This window comes from Musca vetustissima, unplaced genomic scaffold (genome assembly GCF_032173495.1).
Source record: "Musca vetustissima isolate MV318-11 ecotype Yass unplaced genomic scaffold, APGP_CSIRO_Mvet_v1 utg5393, whole genome shotgun sequence".
NCBI lineage: Eukaryota > Metazoa > Arthropoda > Insecta > Diptera > Muscidae > Musca > Musca vetustissima.
This window is the reverse complement of record NW_026882147.1, coordinates 106,094-127,104: the sequence shown is the minus strand read 5'-3', so window position 1 is coordinate 127,104 and position 21,011 is coordinate 106,094. Positions and strand designations below refer to the sequence as shown.

The 21,011-nt window shown below is 31.8% G+C and overlaps 3 protein-coding genes across 3 annotated transcripts; all 3 read left to right on the top strand.

The window, feature by feature from the left end:
- Positions 1-510: 510 nt before the first annotated feature.
- Positions 511-16,890, top strand: LOC133328351 (uncharacterized). The gene is made up of 4 exons (XM_061536921.1): positions 511-612; positions 789-1,063; positions 1,219-1,913; positions 16,694-16,890. The coding sequence occupies exons 1-4, from the start codon at positions 511-513 to the stop codon at positions 16,888-16,890; spliced, it is 1,269 nt and encodes a 422-aa protein (XP_061392905.1).
- On the top strand, positions 2,047-4,434 carry LOC133328360 (uncharacterized). Its single transcript, XM_061536932.1, has 3 exons — positions 2,047-2,093; positions 3,469-4,160; positions 4,238-4,434. The coding sequence occupies exons 1-3, from the start codon at positions 2,047-2,049 to the stop codon at positions 4,432-4,434; spliced, it is 936 nt and encodes a 311-aa protein (XP_061392916.1).
- Positions 16,891-18,367: 1,477 nt separating the features above from the next.
- LOC133328350 (uncharacterized) lies at positions 18,368-20,735 on the top strand. Its single transcript, XM_061536920.1, has 4 exons — positions 18,368-18,469; positions 18,522-18,793; positions 18,856-19,544; positions 20,539-20,735. The coding sequence occupies exons 1-4, from the start codon at positions 18,368-18,370 to the stop codon at positions 20,733-20,735; spliced, it is 1,260 nt and encodes a 419-aa protein (XP_061392904.1).
- The last annotated feature ends 276 nt before the right edge of the window (positions 20,736-21,011 follow it).

Below are 21,011 nucleotides of genomic sequence, written 5' to 3'. Positions count from 1 at the left end.
ATCAAGAACAAAATTTAAAATTTACAAAGACAAATATTTTTTTCTTTGTGAAAAAGCGAGTAATTATTGACGTAGTATCGGGCATGATTCGGTAGGAAATGGGAATGTTAACGATATCTTATCTATAAGGTAACAAAGGTTAGTGACGTTGATCTGTGGATACGATTGAGGAAATCGACTTTTTATGGTAGGATTCCCAGATGGGAGTTGTTTTGAATCTCCAAAGAGAAAGGGTATCATTTTAGTAAGAGAAGTATTGCATTAAATTTTGCCATCGATGGTTTATCGATAAAGCGAAATACAATCGCTTTCCATAGTTATTGGTAGAGGGTGTATGTTATGTGAATGATTTCTTATCATTAACTATTTATAAGTGACACTTAGATTTTTAGAAGGGAGCCTTATCTGCTAATGTTCCAATAAAAGGTCGTAACTACGCCAGGAAGATTTTCATAACAAAATAAGCGTTTGTAGAGAACGGAGTTTAATTTTTATTAGTCCGACATCAAAATGAGTATCTACAATACCGATGAACTGGTACCCCCACCATGGATTAACAAAGAATTTTTGGAAAAAGTTTTAACTCAGTATGAAAATAATGTTGATGCTGAGGTAGGTTTTGAAAACAACAACAACAAAATGATTCATAAAAATAATGGAGATAAAATTAAATATTTTCAAATAGAATTTTCGGCATTTTATTTTTTGAAATTGTTTGGGAATAATTTTGTTGCAAAGAAGTCAGATTTAATCCTGTGTTGTTGTTGTTATATTTTCTGTCATTACAGGTCGTCGAATTTACATTGAGTCCAGCCAGCATGAAAGGTGATCATTATGCCAGTATTATGTTCCGTTGCAAGGTTCAATATCGTTTCGATAGAAATGCCAGCGTCAAAGAGAAATCAATGATTATAAAAACTTTACCCATGGAAGAGGGACCCAAACGTGAAATGTTAATGGAATCGTGTTTGTTTGAAACAGAAATCAGTATGTATTCTGAGACACTGCCAAAAATTGAAAAGATCTTGGCCGAGTGTGGAGAACCAACGAAATTATCAGCAGAGTAAGTAAAATATTTATTCTCAAAGTATAGTTTAAGAAAAAATCCACGCCTTTCTAGGCCTTGAAAAAAATATTTAAAAAATAAATTTTAAATTTTAAAGCCTTGTAGGCTTTAAAATTTAAAAAATCCTTAATATTCGTCTGTTTGTTTTTCAGACTCATCTATCATGCATTGGAACCACAAAAAGTTATCATTTTTGAAGATCTCTGCAGTTCGGGCTATGACACCATACGGTCCCGATTACTCAACGAAGATGAAATCAAAGCGGTCTACACCAAACTGGCTAAACTACATGCTGTCTCCTATATGTTGGCTCACAGTGAACAACACGAGTTGGTAACAAAATATCAATATGGCATTCTCAGTGTGGATAGCCCACAAATGGAACTATTAATGGAAAATGGTTTGCGTAACTTTATTGATACGCTATCATGCTACGATGAGTTCGATGTATATTTTGAGAAAATTAAAGCCATGAAGGATAAAATCAATCAGAATAGTAAAAATCTATATAGAGCCCATCAACAGGGGCAGGGCAATAGCGGAGATATTTTCGTTCTTAACCATGGTGACTTTCATATGAAAAATATCATGTTCCGTTTCAATAAAAAGGATCAAATGGAAGATTGTATTATGGTGGACTATCAAATTAGTTGTTATGCTCCGTCGAACGTAGATTTGGTGTATTCACAAATTATGATGCTGAGTCCGGAGTTGAGAATGCGACGCCATGAATTTATGCAGTATTATTTTACGGAATTCATAAGGATTCTAAAGAAAATTAAATATCAAGGGGAGCTGCCACTATATTCGGATTTTCAAATTTCGGGATTAAAATATCGTCATTTTAGTAAGTAATTTTGATGGAATTTATAAAATACATATTTATTAATATTTCGTTTTTTCTATAGCAATCTTTTTAATGTCCACTTTCTTGCCCCTGATTGTTTCTTTTATTGGCAAATCGGCTGAGGAATTGAAAAATGTCGATACCAACAAACAATTTGAAAATCCTGATATGCTGTCGATGGTATATCGCACGCCTGATTTCGTTCAAGAAATTCGCAGATTTATGCCAATTTTATTAAGAGAAGGTTATCTGGATTGAAGCGCCTTATGATGAGGCCATGAAAAAAAATTCTTTAAAAATCCACGCCTTATGATGAGGCCATGAAAAAAAATTCTTTAAAAATCCACGCCTTATGATGAGGCCATGAAAAAAAATTCTTTAAAAATCCACGCCTTATGATGAGGCCATGAAAAAAAATTCTTTAAAAATCCACGCCTTATGATGAGGCCATGAAAAAATATTCTTTAAAAAATCCACGCCTTATGATGAGGCCATGAAAAAATATTTTTAAAAAATCCACGCCTTATGATGAGGCCATGAAAAAATATTCTTTAAAAAATCCACGCCTTATGATGAGGCCATGAAAAAAAATTCTTTAAAAATCCACGCCTTATGATGAGGCCATGAAAAAAAATTCTTTAAAAATCCACGCCTTATGATGAGGCCATGAAAAAAAATTCTTTAAAAATCCACGCCTTATGATGAGGCCATGAAAAAAAAAAAAATTCTTTAAAAATCCACGCCTTATGATGAGGCCATGAAAAAAAATTCTTTAAAAATCCACGCCTTATGATGAGGCCATGAAAAAAATTCTTTAAAAATCCACGCCTTATGATGAGGCCATGAAAAAAAATTCTTTAAAAATCCACGCCTTATGATGAGGCCATGAAAAAAAATTCTTTAAAAATCCTTAAAAAAAAAAATCCACGCCATATAATGAGGCCATGAAAAAATATTCTTTAAAAAATCCACGCCTTATGATGAGGCCATGAAAAAATCCACGCCTTATGATGAGGCCATGAAAAAATATTCTTTAAAAAATCCACGCCTTATGATGAGGCGATGAAAAATATTCTTTAAAAAATCCACGCCTTATGATGAGGCCATGAAAAAATATTCTTTAAAAAATCCACGCCTTATGATGAGGCCATGAAAAAATATTCTTTAAAAAATCCACGCCTTATGATGAGGCCATGAAAAAATATTCTTTAAAAAATCCACGCCTTATGATGAGGCCATGAAAAAATATTCTTTAAAAAATCCACGCCTTATGATGAGGCCATGAACAAATATTCTTTAAAAAATCCACGTCTTATGATGAGGCCATGAAAAATATTCTTTAAAAAATCCACGCCTTATGATGAGGCCATGAAAAAATTGTGGTGAAGCAACAAAATTGTGTGCAGAGTAAGTAAATAGGAAATAATTATTTACAGTCTGATATATACGAATATATTTTCATTCACATTTAAGCGGGTTTTCTTATATTATACCTAAAAGTATGCATCACTTTCTAATGTACCAAATTTTTCTCTCACTCTCTCTCTCTTTCCAGTCTCATTTATCATTCTCTCGACCCGCATAAAGTAATTATCTTCGAGGATCTTTGCGAATTAGGATACAATACAATTCGTGATCGTTTCCTCACCGATGAAGAAATTAAAGCGGTTTATCGTAAAATCGCCCGCCTCCATGCTGTCTCCTTTATGCTGGGACACAGTGATGAATCCGAAATGGTTACAAAATATCAAGAGGGGTTTTTAAGTACCAGCTTACCGATGGTAAATCAAATGATTTCAGATGGTATTAATAATTTAATTGAAATGCTTTCAAAGCATGAAGAATTTGCGTTATATTATGAGAAAATCTCTGCCATGAAAAGTGACTTAGACCGCAAGTGTAAAGAACTGTATCGTTCGTATACGCTCAATAAGGGTGTGGGCGATATTTTCGTTATAATACATGGCGATTTTCATTTGAAAAATATGATGTTTAAATTCAATAAAAAGAATCAAATGGCAGATTTGATTATGGTGGATTTCCAAGGTAGCTGTTATGCCCCGGCGAATATTGATTTGTTGTATTCCCAAATAATGATGATGAGTTCGGAAATGCGTATGGAACGCAATGAATATATGCTGTATTATTTCGAAGAATTTCTAAGGATATTAAAGAAAATACAATTCAAAGGCGAATTGCCATTGTATTCGGATTTCCAAATTGCCAATTTGAAATATCGCCATTTTGGTAAGTGCAGGTTTATTTTTGTGAAGTACTTCTTTGAAGACGATTTATATTTTTGTGTTTCTCTTGTTTTTCTCTAGTTCTATTTTTGATTGCTTCATTCCTACCAATGGTGCAGGTTATTGCAGGGATCCCAGCCGAAGAACAACATACTATTGATTTGGCAAAATTGTTGGAAGATCCAGCAGCCAAAGTCCAATTATATGATCTTCCGGTTGTTGTTGAAGAATATCGCAAATTGTTGCCGATTTTATTGAGGGAAGGTTATCTGGATTAGCTTTTAAGGAAAATGATAAAAATATACATTTTAAAATACCGTTATTACTAAATAATCAAATTAAATATTAATGTAAACAATAAAGCGGATGGAACAGACGTTTGAATTTCACCACATTCGGATATACGTATTATATCGATTATTTGTGCGATTTTAAATTAGTTGGGAATATACCAAATACATATCCTCATCCGATGGCATATGTAAGATTATGATTTCTCAAATTTGTGATGGTTTGTGGGGGATATGAAACAGAGGAAATGTAGTAATATAACTTATATTTGAAATAAATCTATGTTTCGAATTAATATTTGTATGTTTCCAATTTAGACAAAACCAGATTCACTATTCCCCATCCATTTTTTATATACTCCGCCTTTTTGGACACATCGAAATATTCTCCGGACCCTATAAGTTATTCTTCTTCTTGAACCGAATAAAATACTCAGGCGGGCGCTGTCCCCTTTTCCAGAAATGATTGAAAACTCAATCAAAATGGGATTGTAACAGGTCCGAATATTCTACAAAAATGTTCGCCATAACGTTTTACTATAAACATCAGAATGTACCAAAACTCGAAAATCAGCCTAAACGTTAAAAAATTGGAAAACTGATTTTAGGGTTAGTTTGTACCAATTGATCCCACCAGATGTGATTTTAAAAGGATGGTATAAAGGACAAAATAGTATTATTCCGTTTTTTTACTGACGAATTTTTACACCAAAGTGGCTGTAATTTTGATTTCCGGGCATTGTCTATATAAAGATCGAAGTGGCTGTAAATTAGCATTTCGGTTTCTTCGAGGTTGATAAACATTTTTGAGGAAATTTTCAATGTGTATGATCAGAAAAATGATCCCCCCATATAAAGGATCCACTCAATTTTAAAGGGTTTTTATGGTCCTGACGAAGAGTAATAAGTTCAAAAAATCTTCACCCTTTGTGAGGAGGTAACTGTGTGGATCGATGGGTTCCATTTTCGGACGTGATCTAGATTTGCTGAAAATATGACAATATGTGATTTGGCATTCTACGTTATTAGTGGGTATAGATATAGGTCTTCGCTTTGTCATAACCCCGATATCAATTTTTTCATAACCCCGCATCAATTTCGGTATTTTGAAGGTAGCAGCCCAATGAAGTGTTTGCAACTTTGGCATTTCATGTTCTGCGAGAGAGAGAAAAGCATCCAAAAAAATTCTTCGCACATTTTCTATACAGGTCCATTATTTTTTAGAAGCCCTCATATAAAGTTTACGCCCTATTTTTAGTATTTGAAAGTTAAATTGGCATTCCAGGTTTTGAAAGATACAACAAATATTTTTCTATATGGGTCCACTTTTTTATAAAACCCCTATATAAAAGTTATTTGAAGGTTTTAACCTTAATCCCCATGCAAAAATCCTGCAACATTTTCGGTAAATTGTAATTCTTGATCAGAGTCTTTGGTATTATTCTCAGTACATAAACAATTATCTCGACTGGTTTAAGAAATTTTGAATGGCATTTCGGGCTCTGAGAAGGTGAAAATCATTGAAAAGTATCTTCGCAGAAAATTTTCGATATAGGCCTATGATTTTTGAAGCCCTCATTGAAAGGTTCCGCCCCATTTTAGAAGGTAAAATCACATTTTCTTAACGAAGTGACTGTAATTTGGCATTATAGGTTTCGGTATGGGTCCATGTTTTAACAAAATCCCTATGATGACTCAATGACTCTCGCCCTCATATAAAGATCCCGACTGATTTAAGGAATTTTTAATGCACATCACTTGAAGTGGTTGCAATTTTAGCATTACGAGTTCTGGGAGGGAGGAAAGTATCGAAAAAATTTCAATATAGGCAAATCAAAAAATGTCGGTCCCGCAGGACTTAACGATATTACTACCAGTTCACAATTATTTTCTCAGTGTATTTTTTTCATTAAGAGTTGACTAGCTATTTATTATAATTTATTAGTTATTATTATACTAAACGAAGCGTAAACTTAGAAATGCTTGTTACATGACAAATATGATTAAGTCTTTTTTAAATAAAAAAAAAAACATCTATATTTGGCTTAGCATGGTGTAACATGTCGGAATCGTTTACACCCATAAGTGTAAAAAAAGGTTGCCATTTTTTAATATTGCTTATATCGCATGATGAATTCACCATGTCTATAAGCGAATTCGACTGTATTTACATTTATTTTTTTATTGTACCCAACAAATATTTGTATCATGAGTTATCTCATTTTAATTTAGAACGGCGTATAAACAAAAAACAATTCAATTGCTGAACCCATTCGTTTGTAACGTGTAGTAGAATAAGCATCAATTTAGTTTCGTTGTTCGTTCGTTGGATCGTAGCACTGTTCGGCAATCGGTGTAATCAAATTGATAAACATTTGTTTTGTTTTTTTATATAGCTTATATAGCTACTATCGAGCGAAGACGTGTGCCACTCAGACGACTAGTTTGTTAGGTTCAGTCAGAATATAGAATAATAATTTTCTATTTACTATTTTCATTTCTATGTGACAACATCTCTTGGGCGAGACAATAAATATTAATAGACGCCATCTCACAATGAGTTTATACAACGAAGATGAATTGACACCCCCCGCATGGATAGATCGAAATTTTTTACAAATGGTTTTGGCAAAATACGAAAAGGTCAACGATCTGGAGGTAAGTTGGACTAATGGAACTATAAAAAAAGTAAATATAAACAATTAGAAATTGAATACACATTTTTAAGCGTCTACAGGGGAATTTTGTCACCTTCCAGGAAATTAGATATTGAAATTGCTGTTAAAAATATTTTTTATTTCCTAAAATTCAACCTTTCATTTCCAGTTAATTACTTACGAAATGAGTCCGGCCAGCATGAAGGGTGATCATTATGCCAGTATTATGTTTCGTTGTAAAGTGGAATATCGCCTGAGTGGAAGCCTGAAAAAACGCTCTCTAATTCTGAAAACATTACCCGTCGAAGAGGATAGTAAAAAACGTGAACTACTAATGGATTCAAAATTATTTGAAACCGAAATTAAAATGTATTCGGAGACATTACGGAAATTAGAGAAAATCTTAGCTGAATGTGGTGAACCAACAAAACTATCGGCAAGGTAAGACAAACCACAATTTCAATATATATTTATTTATTAATTGTTGTGTGTGATACAAAGCGTGGAAAATACATGACGATGTGTAAATACCAATTCAAAGACAAGATCATGGAATGGAAATAGAACAGAAGGTGATTAAGATTATAGAGTGGATGTATGATTAATATCGAGTATAGTGGGATACAGTGAGTGATGCATACTTTTAGGAGTTTTTTAAGAAGGAGAAGGACTATAAATTGAATATTCGGTTAATTACTCTTTGACGATTTTCAGTTGTCCTTTAGGAGACCTGTGAGTATTCCATTCGAGGATTTTTTCGCCTTCTATAGATTACATCTACGGTTATCTCCGAATATATTAAGGTTCAGTGAGTGATGCAAACTTTTAGGCAAATTATTTAGAAAAGAAAATGAGTATAAATTGCATATTCTGTAAATTACTTTAGGCGATTTTTAGTCGTCCTTTAGAGGACCTGTAAGTACTCCATTCGAGGATTGTTTTCGTCTTCTAAAGAAGACCTTTCAGTTTTCTTTATAAGGTATTTCAATATTCCTTTATAAGACCATGAGGCTTTAATAAAAATCTTTAAATCGAAACTTCTCCTCGTTCCATAAGTCGAGCTTAAAAAAGATTTCCAATTTGAAAGACCATGTTCGGTAATGTTGTCTTCCACTTGATCACTCCATCTAATTCGTGGCCCCCCTTTCTACGTGAACCATTAGCTGGTTCGCTTTTATATGCCTTTTGGGCTGGGGCATCTTCATCCATTCTCACAACATTCATCCATTCGATGCAGCTCGATACGTTTAACAATGCCGATGTCCGAGAATAGCCGGCGATATTCACCATCAAAGCATCGTCCTCATCTGCTTGCGTAAATACCCATGCTTCAGATCCATATAACAATAAGAGTAGTATCAGCGTTTTGTAGAGTGTGAGTTTGATCTGGCGGGAGGTGACCATGTTTCTAAACTGGTTACTTAGACCATAGTAGCATCTGTTGGCCATCACTAACTTTCTCCGAATTTCAAAACTTATGCCATTAGTTTTATTTATGACGGTGACAAGGTATATAAAATCGTTGACTTCCTCGAAGCTGTAGTTCTCAAGTTCCACAAATAGTCCGAGTCTACTGGACGACTTGCGCGTTGATACCATCAGCTTGGACTTCTCGCCGTATACTGCCAGACCCACATTGGCAGACTCCTTCTCAATTTATTATTTAAGATTAATTTTTATAATTTAGTAGAAGTCCTTCAGCCTATAGAAAGCAGAAAGCATTACCTGCAATTGCCTCTCTTCTGTCTGCTGAAAATAATAAAAACCGTCATTATCTATAGAAAACAAAAATCGTAAAATAATAGTTGATGTGCAGTGCATACTTTTAGACCAACAATATTCAAATCAAGCAAACTCTTCAATTTATGTCCAATATACCTTACCATTTCAATTTGCTCTATCACTCTCCAAAACCTCTATTTTATCTATGGAAAACAAAAACAATTAATTGGGAAAAAATATTTTTAATTATGTGTAGTGCATACTTTTAGGCTAGTACTATTCAAATGACGTAATGCATGTAAATGTTTCCCCCTTTCCATTACAGTTTATTCTATCACGCCTTGGAGCCCCATAAAATCCTTATTATGGAAGATCTATGTGAATTGGGTTATAACACCCTGCGTGGACGTTACTTGACCGAAGATGAAATAAAAATCGTATATACAAAATTAGCAAAATTACATGCTGTCTCATATATGTTGGGTCAAAGCAAAGAGGAGCACGAATCCGTCGCTGAATATCAAGATGGTTTTATGAGCATAAGTGGACCAATGATGAAAGATATGATGTCATATGGTATGAAACATTTTATGGAAGTGTTAAAATCCAAGGAAGAATTTTCAATTTATGTGGATAAAGTCCAGAAGATATTCGATGACTTGGAAACGTCGTGTAAGGATCTCTTCAATGCCTATAAATTAAATGATGGATCGGAGCAAATATTTGTTTTAAATCATGGTGATTTTCATATGCGTAATATGATGTTTAAATTTAATGACAAGGAGGAGAATGCTCGCATAGAAGATATGATGATGGTCGACTATCAAATAAGTTGTTATGCTCCATCCTGTATTGATTTGATTTATTCACAATTTATGATCATGAGTTCGGAATTAAGATTACAACGTCATCGCTTTATGTTTTATTATTTTACGGAATTTTTAAGGATTCTAAACAAGCTGAATTTTGAGGGAGATTTGCCAAAATATTCTCTGTTCCAGAGATCCACACTGAAATATAGGCATTTTGGTAAGATTCTTAATTTTTTCATGTTAAAACTAAATTAAAATTTTGTTAAATTTTTTCCAGTCATGTATTGCTTTGGAGTCTTGCTGCCATTGGTCTTGGGATTCTTAGCAAAACCCACTGAGGAATTAAAAGATATTGACGCCACAAAATTACCAGAAAATCCCGATATGAATGCATATTTGTATTTTAGTGCCGATGTCATTGAAGAAATTCGTAATTTTATGCCCATACTTTTGAATGAAGGTTATCTTGATTAGTTGGAGAAGTTTTATTTTTAATTTTAGTAGCACAGATAACAGAAAGTGTGGAGTGTTTAGTAAATGTTAATCAAATGATAATTATTTAAAGTTTTATAACAATTTTCTTGCAGCGCTGTCAATATAGCACGATAACAGTGAAAAAATATTTATGTACATATAACTTTATATAGACAATTGTAAATACAAATCTACTAATAACAAAGAAATCAGCCTGAATTATTTTTGATTTTCTGAGTTTGAAATTTGAAATGTTAAGGGAAGGGAAAAAATCGTATTCTCTTCGGAGAAACTTCATTTTATTTAGAATCGGTCAGCTGGTAATGTTGACAACTGTAGAAGTGTGTTGCATACTTTTAGGCCTACAACCGTTGAGTTTATAAGTTTTATTTATAAATTTCATGCTACAGAAACAATTAATTTGTGGAGAGGTATTCAAAAATAATTTACAAAATAAGGAAATCCATATACGTATTTATAATATTTATATATTATGACTTAGGTTATTTTTACGATCAGCACATTTAAATGTCAAACAAAAATTATTTTGTTCCACGGTGTTTCATTAATTGAACAAATACATTTTTGTGTGCAGCACTCACAATTGATGATGATAAATTTTAGATTGGGCGCCAAAGTACATGCTTCACAAGTATTGTATTGACTGAGTACACAAACAAATTGTTTTATATTACGACAATTATAATACAAAACAATGGCAATTATTATTTAAAAAAAATATATCAATTGTTGCGTATTTTAATATTTTCACATAAATTTTTTTTTTAATTAAGGGAACCCCCCATTCTCGATTTTATTTTTTCAAGATTTTCAATGAGTTGGTAAATCAATACCAATGCTTGTTAAGGTTTGTAACTTGCACATATATATTTGAAGATTTAAAAGAGAAGAAAAATAATTTACAAAAAAATATTGTAATTGTTTTGTTGTTGTTTTTTGTAATTAAAGAGAAGTCCTTATTTTTGATGGCGGGCATGATAACTCCTCACTGGAACGTCGGAATCCGAAATTTCCAACGGTGTTAGAAAAACTAGGATTATTGACTTCGCTCTAAAATTAACAAAATGGTGGACCTTTGAAAAAATATTTTTTGAAAATCTTCAATTTTTTACCAAAACCAAAGTTAAAAAATAAGGAAGATCTTCACCGATTGGCTTTATCCTAGTTCATACGATAGCTATACACTCACAAAGAAACGTGTAAAAATTTGGAATCGATTGGGTTATTAGTTTTTGAGTTATCGTGCACGCCATTCGCAAAATACAAAAACGCGTTTAAAGTTTGAAAAGCTCTTTAGCCGTTATTTGATGCTGACACAATTAATCGGCTATATCTTCAAGAGTTCTTGAGATTTTCACATGAAATTTTAAATCAAAAAAATGTTGACTTAGAATTAAAAAAAAAAAACAGTAAGGAAAGTTCAAAAGTTGGACTGGCCGGCAAAACGATACCCTTAACCACTTTGGTTACATACAAGAGATGCTCATAGGAACAATATCCTGTAGATAGAATAGACATAGCATCTTTGGAATCGGACGAAATTAATTGTGTGAAGTAAACAGTTATTTGAACTAAATTGAAACAACCCATACACATACCATAAAATCGGAAGAAACTATATATGGGAGCTATATCTAGATCTGAATTGATTCCAACACAACTTCGCATACATCAATCTGGACCTAATTAAGTACGCTGTACAAAGTTTTGTCTCTATCGGAACATATATTGGGAGTTTGGTACATCATTTACATAAAATCGGACGAAACTATATATGGGTGCTATATATAAATCTGAACAAATTTTCTCCAATTTCAATAGGGTTAGGCCTTGGGTCAAATAAGTGACCTGTGCCAAATTTCATCCAAATCGGATCATAAATGCGACCTGTACTTTGCTCACAAAAGTACATGCAAATTATTCTATGCATATTCTCAAAAGGAACCATAGATCTATATCGATTCGTTCTGCCTGTTACAAACATATGTACAAAGACATAATACCCTGTACTAGGGACGTACGCAGGGGGGGAGCCCTGGGGGACCCCCCCCCTTAATGAATTTTTTTCACAGTAAATTTATGTTTGCAACAGCGAATTTTTTCATTTTGTACTACCCAAAAAATCCTATTTTTTCAACGCTCAATTTCAGTGGATTAAATATATATATATATATGTATATATAATTTTTTTTTTAAAATTCATATAGATTAAAAATATATATATTTTTTATTGAAATTAAAAAAATATTTTTCCATAAAGGTCTGAATTTTTACACAGGGTGGATCTGTGGACAGATCAGTCTTTTTTTAAACGTGTGTAACATCAATTAACACTTCTTATGCTTTCCAATATCAAGTATGAAAATATTATCATAATTTTAATTGGCTTAAATATGCCTATACAAGTTGTAAAAAAGAAAAAAAATCTTTTCAAATCCCGTTCTGTCCTGGATTTTTTTTTAAAAAATATTTTTTTCAAAATTTTTTTAAATAAAAAATATTACTTATCGAAATTAATATTTATATATATATATATATATATAGATGGATGGATTTTTTTAATATTTTTTCAACCTCTCTATAAGCGTGGATCTATTAAAAAATATATTTTTTTAAGTCTGCGAATCGTTTTGATTTTTACAACGTGCGTAGCATCAATTAACACTTCTAATTTTTTCCAATATCAAGTTTGCAAATATTATCAGAATTTTAATTGACTTGAATATGCCTATTCGAGTTGTAAAAAAGATTTCATCACTTTTTGTTTTGTTTGTTTTTGATTTGAATTGCAGTTAGAAAAAATCACAGTTTGATAAATGAAATGACATTTCAACATTGCGATTTTTTTTGAAATTAGTTACCAGCAGCAAAAACTACTTGACCAATATGATTTTGTGTGTCAAACCGACCAACACATTTATGGGCATTTTGAAAATTTTGTATTATGTTTGTACGCAATTACAAGCTGCCGATTTGAAACACACTCCAACATACGGTTAACTCCTTCGATTTGAAAATAAAAAACACACACACACGCAAAACAACGCCTGGTATTTGCCAAAAATTACAATAGTGGCATGTTAACGGAAAAACGAGTGGCCAAAATCTGTCGATGTTAGCCGTCATTATTGATAGGTTGGGGTGTTAAGTGTGTGGCAAGCGGACGGATACCGGACCGAGTCAGTGTGTTAAAGACGACTAAGTGGACATTTAACATGACTTGCCATGTAGTCCATCATGGCGTTACTGATGACGACGATGATGGTGGTATGTTGATGACAGTAGCATTTTTTTTTTCATTGTTTGTGTTGTAGTTTTTGTTTTATGTCCACTGCACAATTAACAAAACTCTAGACTTTAGCCATGACAAATGGGTTTCTGTTTTTGGTGATTTTTGTCAACAAATTGTTTCCAAATTCGTCCACAAAGATGATATTTTTTTTAAGAACAAGTTTTTTTTTGTTTTTTTGAAAATGTTAAAATTTTTCTTAGCTGTGGAAAAAGAACTGCATGTCACAGCGGTAGTTGTTAATTTTATTAATTAGTACACAATGGCATCGTGAAAAGAACAATGGTATTAAAACAAAAACTACTTTCGATTTTCGGATTGATTATTGAGGTAATAAAAGTGAAATTACTTTCTAATTTTTGTGGAAAACTTAATGAAAAATTAGTTTGGGATTACAAGCTAATAAATGCGAGCACGAAATTTTCAAAGTGTGTGATATTTTTGGTTAAAAACTAAATCTCAAAAATTTTTTTTAAGATTTTACATTTTTTATCTTTTATATATATTTTTTAGTATCCTCAGATGCGTGCATTAAAAAAATTTAAATCCACAAAGACATGGCATTTTTTAAAAGTAAAACATACACAGAGGCCTGAATTCTTTAAACATGTTTTTCAAAATCTTCAGGGGTGTGGATTTTTTAGAAAATAAGTTTTCAACATCCAAAGAAGCGTACATTTTTTTAAGAATATTTTTTAACATCCACAGAGGCTTGGATTTTTTATAGGATATTTTTTTCATATCCAAAGGGGCGTGGATTTTTTTAAGAAAATGTTTTTCAACATCCAAAGAGGCGTGGATATATCAAATATGGAATAGTGAATTTTAAAACATATATTCTTTAGAACCACGAAATTTGTTCAACATTTTTCTTATGCATCCATATAGATGTAGAATTGTTAAAGAATATTTTTTGGAATATATTATAGAACCATGTATAATTTCTTCGTGTGCAAATATTCAGTGTGCTATACTAATTGTTACAAATACTTTGATTTGAGAGAAAATTTTCAGCAGAGTGAATAGTGGACGCGGTTTCGATACATGTAGATCTGTGCTATTGTTGAATAAATTATAAAATTAAATAATTATTAATAAAACAGTGTGTATACAGTTGTTTAAATAAAATAATATTTTCGTAAAAGAAGCAAATAGCAATAAGAGTAAGAGAGTAATTTACAAATAGGAGAACAAAATGATCCCCCCTAAGAGGTTCTACTCCACCAAACAAAATGTTTTTTTTTATCTCAGTTTAATAATTCAAATGTCGCTTCTATATGTACGTGTGCCACACTTAACTTTAATAGCATGACAAAGCAAAATTATGACTGATTATAAATTAATTAAGCTGGTTCTGCTCTCATCGTTTTCTCTGATAGCTCCTATATGTAGAACTTAAATTTAAACTATAATCAGTTTGGCTCGATTTCTAAGAACTCGCTAGGGAGACAAACAAATCTATACGTCATTGATGAAAATCTTATCAATTGGAGAACGAATTTTTTTAAAGAGTCAAATGAAATAGTTAATAAACAAAAACAAGAACCCACGGATATCAATTTGCGAGTATATAAACGACAACTTAAGGCGTAGCAAACTTTTCGTATTCATTTCATTTTAGAACGGAGAACGTGCGCGCGGAATAAAACTACCAAAAACGAAGAACAAAATGAGCGTCTATAACGATGATGAATTAACAGCACCCGATTGGATTAATAAAGAGTTTTTGGCAGAAGTTTTAACGAACTATGAACATAATGGACCAGTTGAGGTAAAACGCAAATGTTTTATATTTTTAAAAGATATTAATAGTTTGTTGAATTGTTTTTAGATTATTAAATTTGATATAAGTCCAGCCAGCATGAAGGGTGACCATTATGCCAGTGCCATGTTTCGTTGCAAAACTGAATATCGTTTCGTAAATGATAAGGCCAGTTCCAAAATCCATAAACGTTCCTTGGTCATAAAAACTCTACCAGCTACTGAGTGTATGAAACGTGAAATGTTGATGGAATCAAAGGTATTTGAAACCGAAATACAAATGTTTACCGAAGCCATTCCAAAGATTTCGAAAATCTTGGCACAATGTGGGGAGCCAACCAAATTATCAGCAGAGTAAGTTGAATTTTCTCCAAGGACAAATAATTAAAAAAGGAATGAATATTGTTTAATATTTGAGTGCCAAAAAATCTCAACAAATATACAAATATTAACATCCATAGATGCTATTTTTTTAACTCCAACACTCTGTGAATGGTTTAAAAATAGATATATATTTAAACCCAAGCCTCTATGTATGTTGAAAAAATGTGTGTTTTAAAAACAAAGGCCTCTGTGGGTGTTCTATGGATGTTAAAAAAACGCGCTTCAGAGGATGTGAAAAAAATTATTTTTTTTAATCCAAATCTCTGTTGAAAAGAAAAAAATTAAACTACGCACTACGGCCACTTCATGTAGTTTAATTTTTTTTAGATAAATATGCTTAAAAAATTATATTTCTCTATTTTTCAGAATCATCTATCATTCCTTGAGCCCCAACAAAGTCATAATTTTCGAAGACCTTTGTGAATTGGGTTTCGATACGGTTCGAGGTCGCTATCTAACCGAAGACGAAGTGAAAGGTGTCTATAGCAAATTGGCCAAGCTACATGCTGTTTCCTTTATGTTGGGACACAGTGAAAGCCACGAAGTTGTCTCTAAATATCAAGATGGACTTCTAACTGTTAGTTTGCCCGTGATGAAGGAATTGCTAACGAATGGTTTGAAAAATTTCATAAATCTACTGTCCTCCCACGATGACCTGGCAATTTATGCGGATAAAGTAAAAGCATTAGAAAATGAAATTGATCCAGCCTGTAAAGATCTCTACAATGCCTATCGCCTAAATAATGGACAAGGAGATATTTTCGTACTGAATCATGGAGATTTCCATATGAAAAATTTAATGTTCAAATTTGATGGTGCTAATAAAATGGAGAATTTGATAATGGTTGATTTTCAACTTAGTTGCTACGCGCCATCGATTATTGATTTGATGTATTCACAATTTATGCTCTTGGATACGGAAATGCGCTCGAGACGTAATGAATTTATGCAGTATTATTTTAGTGAATTCACAAGGATTCTGAAAAAAATTAATTATCAAGGAAAAATGCCAAAATATTCAGAATTTCAAATTTCTTCATTGAAATATAGACATTTTGGTGAGTATTAAAATTTGTTGTTTTTTTTTTTATAGTTTTTATTTAATTTTTATTGTTTTTGTTCTGCAGTCATCTTTTTAGTGGCCGTCATGTTACCCATGGTCATTGATTTTATGGGCAAAACTGTGGAGGAATTAAAGGACAGCGACTTCAATGAAATGGTTGAAAATCCCGAAGTTGCTGCTTCAAATTATAAACAACCCGCCTATGTTGCGGAACTGAAGAGATTTTTGCCAATATTATTAAATGAAGGATATTTGGATTAGAAGTTGGGTTATTGTAAATTAATTTTGTAAATAAATAAACAAAGCATGTCAATAATAACAAAGCAGTGGATTTTTTTAAAAAAATATTTTTTCAACATCCACAGAGGCGTGGATTTAAAAAAAAAAACATTTTTTCTACAGAGACATGGATTTAAAAAAAAATATTTCTTTCATCAACCATTTGGGCGCGGTTTTTGAATAAAATTATTTTATCATCAACCATTTAGGCGTGGATTTTTTTAAGTATTTTTTTCGAGACCCAAACTGTCGGATACAGACCTATATCGGCGTAGATTTTTTAGGAATATATTTTCTTAGACCTATAGAGGCGTGGATTTTTTAAAGTATTTTTTTCGAGACCCAAACTGTCGAGGACAGACCTATATCGAAAAAGATTTTTTAGGAAAATTTTTTGTTAGACCTATAGAGGCGTGGATTTTTTAGAGAATATTTTTTGGAAGATCCATATAGATGTGCATTTTTTAAAGAATACATCTTTTTTAAATAATACATTTTTTGCGACTCATATACGCTTTGATTTTTTTAATAAATAATTTTTTGGAGACCCATATAGGCGTAGATTTAATGAATAATTGTTGAAACCCATAAAGGCCTGGATTTATTGATTTTTTAAATAATATTTTTGAAGATCCTAATAGGCGTGAATTTTTTAATGTAATATTTTTCAAGATCCTAATAGTCCTGGATTTTTTAATGAATATTTTTTTCAAGATCGTAATAGGCGTGGATTTATTAAAGAATATTTTTTTCGAGACCCATATAGGCGTGGATTTTCTTAAAGAATATTTTCTTCGAGACCCATATAGGCGTGGATTTTCTTAAAGAATATTTTTTCCGAGACCCATATAGGCGTGGATTTTCTTAAAGAATATTTTTTCCGAGACCCATATAGGCGTGGATTTTCTTAAAGAATATTTTTTTCGAGACCCATATAGGCGTGGATTTTCTTAAAGAATATTTTTTTTCGAGACCCAAATAGGCGTGGATTTTTTTTGGAGACCCATTCATGCCTGGATTTTTAGAGAATATCTTTTTTCGAGACCCATATATGCGTGTCTTTTGGGAGACCGATTCATGCCTGGATTTTTAGAGAATATCTTTTTTCGAGACCCATATAGGCGTGGTTTTTTGGAGACCCATACATGCCTGGATTTTTAGAGAATATCTTTTTTCGAGACCCATATAGGCGTGGATGTTTAAAGAATATTTTGTTTCTAATTTTTTAATAATTGTATTCGGAAGAACACTCAAAACATTAGTGTCTTTTTTATCACTATAATAAAAAAAATCGCCAACTATATCTTATCAGTAAAATTTTATCAATTGTTAAACTCTTGAGATATTTCGTCCCAATATATATATATATATATATATTATATAAACAATAGATTTTACTATTTAGTGTAAAATAATTTTTCAACCCAAACGGTCATTATCGGAAAACAAATAGTTTACAATGAGTTATTACAATGACGATGAGCTGGCTGCACCCGATTGGATAAATAAAGAATTTTTGGAAAAGGTTTTAAAGGAATACCATAACAATGTTGCAGTTGAGGTAGGTACTCAAGGTTCCTTTAATCTATTCCAAACTAATAAATCGATTTTAGATTGTGAAATTCGAACTTAGTCCGGCAAGTATGAAAGGTGATCATTATGCCAGTGTTATGTTTCGTTGTAAAGTGGAATATCGCCTAAATGCCACGACATTGCTAAACAAATCTCTGATAATGAAAACCATACCCAGTGCTGAGGGTATGAAACAAGAAATTCTAAAGAAAACCAAAGTATTTGAAACGGAAATTGGCATGTACACCGAGGCATTGCCCAAGATTTGTCAGATTTTGAAAGAACATGGTGAGGAAACTTTGTTAACAGCAGGGTAAGTTGTTGGCTTTGTATCACCAGTAAAAATTGTGAAGCTAATTTTGAATGCCCTTTCAGAATAATTTATCACTCATTGACACCCCACAAAATTATAATTCTGGAGGACCTTTGTGAATTGGGTTATGACGCGATACGTGGTCGCCATTTAAATGTCCAAGAAGTTAAAGCTGTCTATACGAAATTGGCCAAACTACATGCCGTTTCATTTGCATTGGGTCAAAGTGAAGACCATAAAGTGGTTACAAAATTCCAAGATGGCTTTATGAGCATTAGTATTCCAGCACTCAGTGATTACATGGACAATGGTTTCCGAAATTTCATACAATTATTGGCATCATATCCTGAATTTGAAATTTATCATCAAAAACTAACGGAAATGCAAAAGTATGTGCTCCCATCGTGTAAGAATTTATTCAATTCCTATGTCAATGGAGAGAAGGGCATATTCGTGTTAAATCATGGTGATTTTCATATGAAAAATTTAATGTTTAAATGGGATCGAAATTCGGGAGAAATGGAGGATGTTATTTTATTGGATTATCAGGCTAGCTGTTTTGCTCCTTCCAATATTGATTTGTTGTATTCACAATTTTTATTGCTGAGTCCTGAATTGCGAATGAAACGCAAAGAATTTATGCGTCATTATTTTGTGGAATTTTGTCGGATTTTAAAGAAAATCAAATTTAATGGAGACATGCCGAAATATTCAGAATTTCAAATGGACTGTTTGAAATATCGACATTTTTGTAAGTAAAAACAAATTACCAATTACCAATTCTATAGGAAAAATATTCCTCCATAAATGAACGAATTTTTTTCTATAACAAAATATACCTTCATAGATGAAAGAAATTTTTCTACAAAAAATAGTCTTCCATAGGCGAAAGAATTTTTTTCAATAGAAAAAATTCCATAGATGAAAGAATTTGTTCTATAGAAAAAATAGTCTTCCATAGATGAAAGTTTTTTTTCTATAGATGAAATAAATTTTTTCTATAGAAAAAATATTGTTCCATAGATGAAAGAATTTTTTTCCTATAGAAAAAATATTCTTCCATTGATGAAAGAATTTTTTTCCTATAGAAAAAATATTCTTCCATTGATGAAAGAATTTTTTTCCTATAGAAAAAATATTCTTCCATTGATGAAAGAATTTTTTTCCTATAGAAAAAATATTCTTCCATAGATGAAAGAATTTTTTTCCTATAGAAACAATATTCTTCCATTGATGAAAGAATTGTATTCTATTGAAAAAATATTCTTCCATAGATGAAAGAATTTTTTTCTATTGAAAAAATATTCTTCCATAGATGAAAGATTTTTTTTCTATTGAAAAAATATTCTTCCATAGATGAAAGAATTTTTTTCTATTGAAAAAATATTCTTCCATAGATGAAAGCATTTTTTTCTATTGAAAAAATATTCTTCCATAGATGAAAGAATTTTTTTCTATTGAAAAAATATTCTTCCATAGATGAAAGAATTTTTTTCTATTGAAAAAATATTCTTCCATAGATGAAAGAATTTTTTTCTATTGAAAAAATATTCTTCCATAGATGAAAGAATTTTTTTCCTATAGAAAAAATATTCTTCCATAGACGAAAGAATTTTTTTCCTATAGAAAAAATATTCTTCCATAGATGAAAGATTTTTTTTTCTACAGAAAAAAAACATTCTTCCTACATGATTTTTTTTTCTATAGAAAAAATATGCATTGATCAATGAATGATTTATTTACAGGTATTTATGTTCTTGTGGTTATATATCCCTTGGTTGCCGGATTCTGGGATAAATCGGTTGAGGAATTAAAGGATACAAATACAACTGAAATGGTTGAAAATCCGGATCTGATTGCGGCCAATTACAATAGGCCTGAATTTGTGGAAGAAATGCGCACATTCTTGCCAATATTGTTGGACGAAGGATATTTTGATTAGAAGATTTGAAAAAAAATTCTTTTAATTTTTTTATAATTAAAATAATTATACAATATAAATTGAAATGTAAGCCTTTGATCAGCTCAACGGCCCAAGATATTATCTTTTGAAGGTATTTATTGCCAGTGAACTGTTTCACATTGAAATTAGTGACAGGCCTTAAACTAGGTTAAAGTGATTTTGCCCTTCAAACAGAAAACTGAGGCATGCATATGTCGGCCAAAAATAAAACCTACTTGCAACAGCTGCAGCAGAACAAAATCAAAAAATGCAACA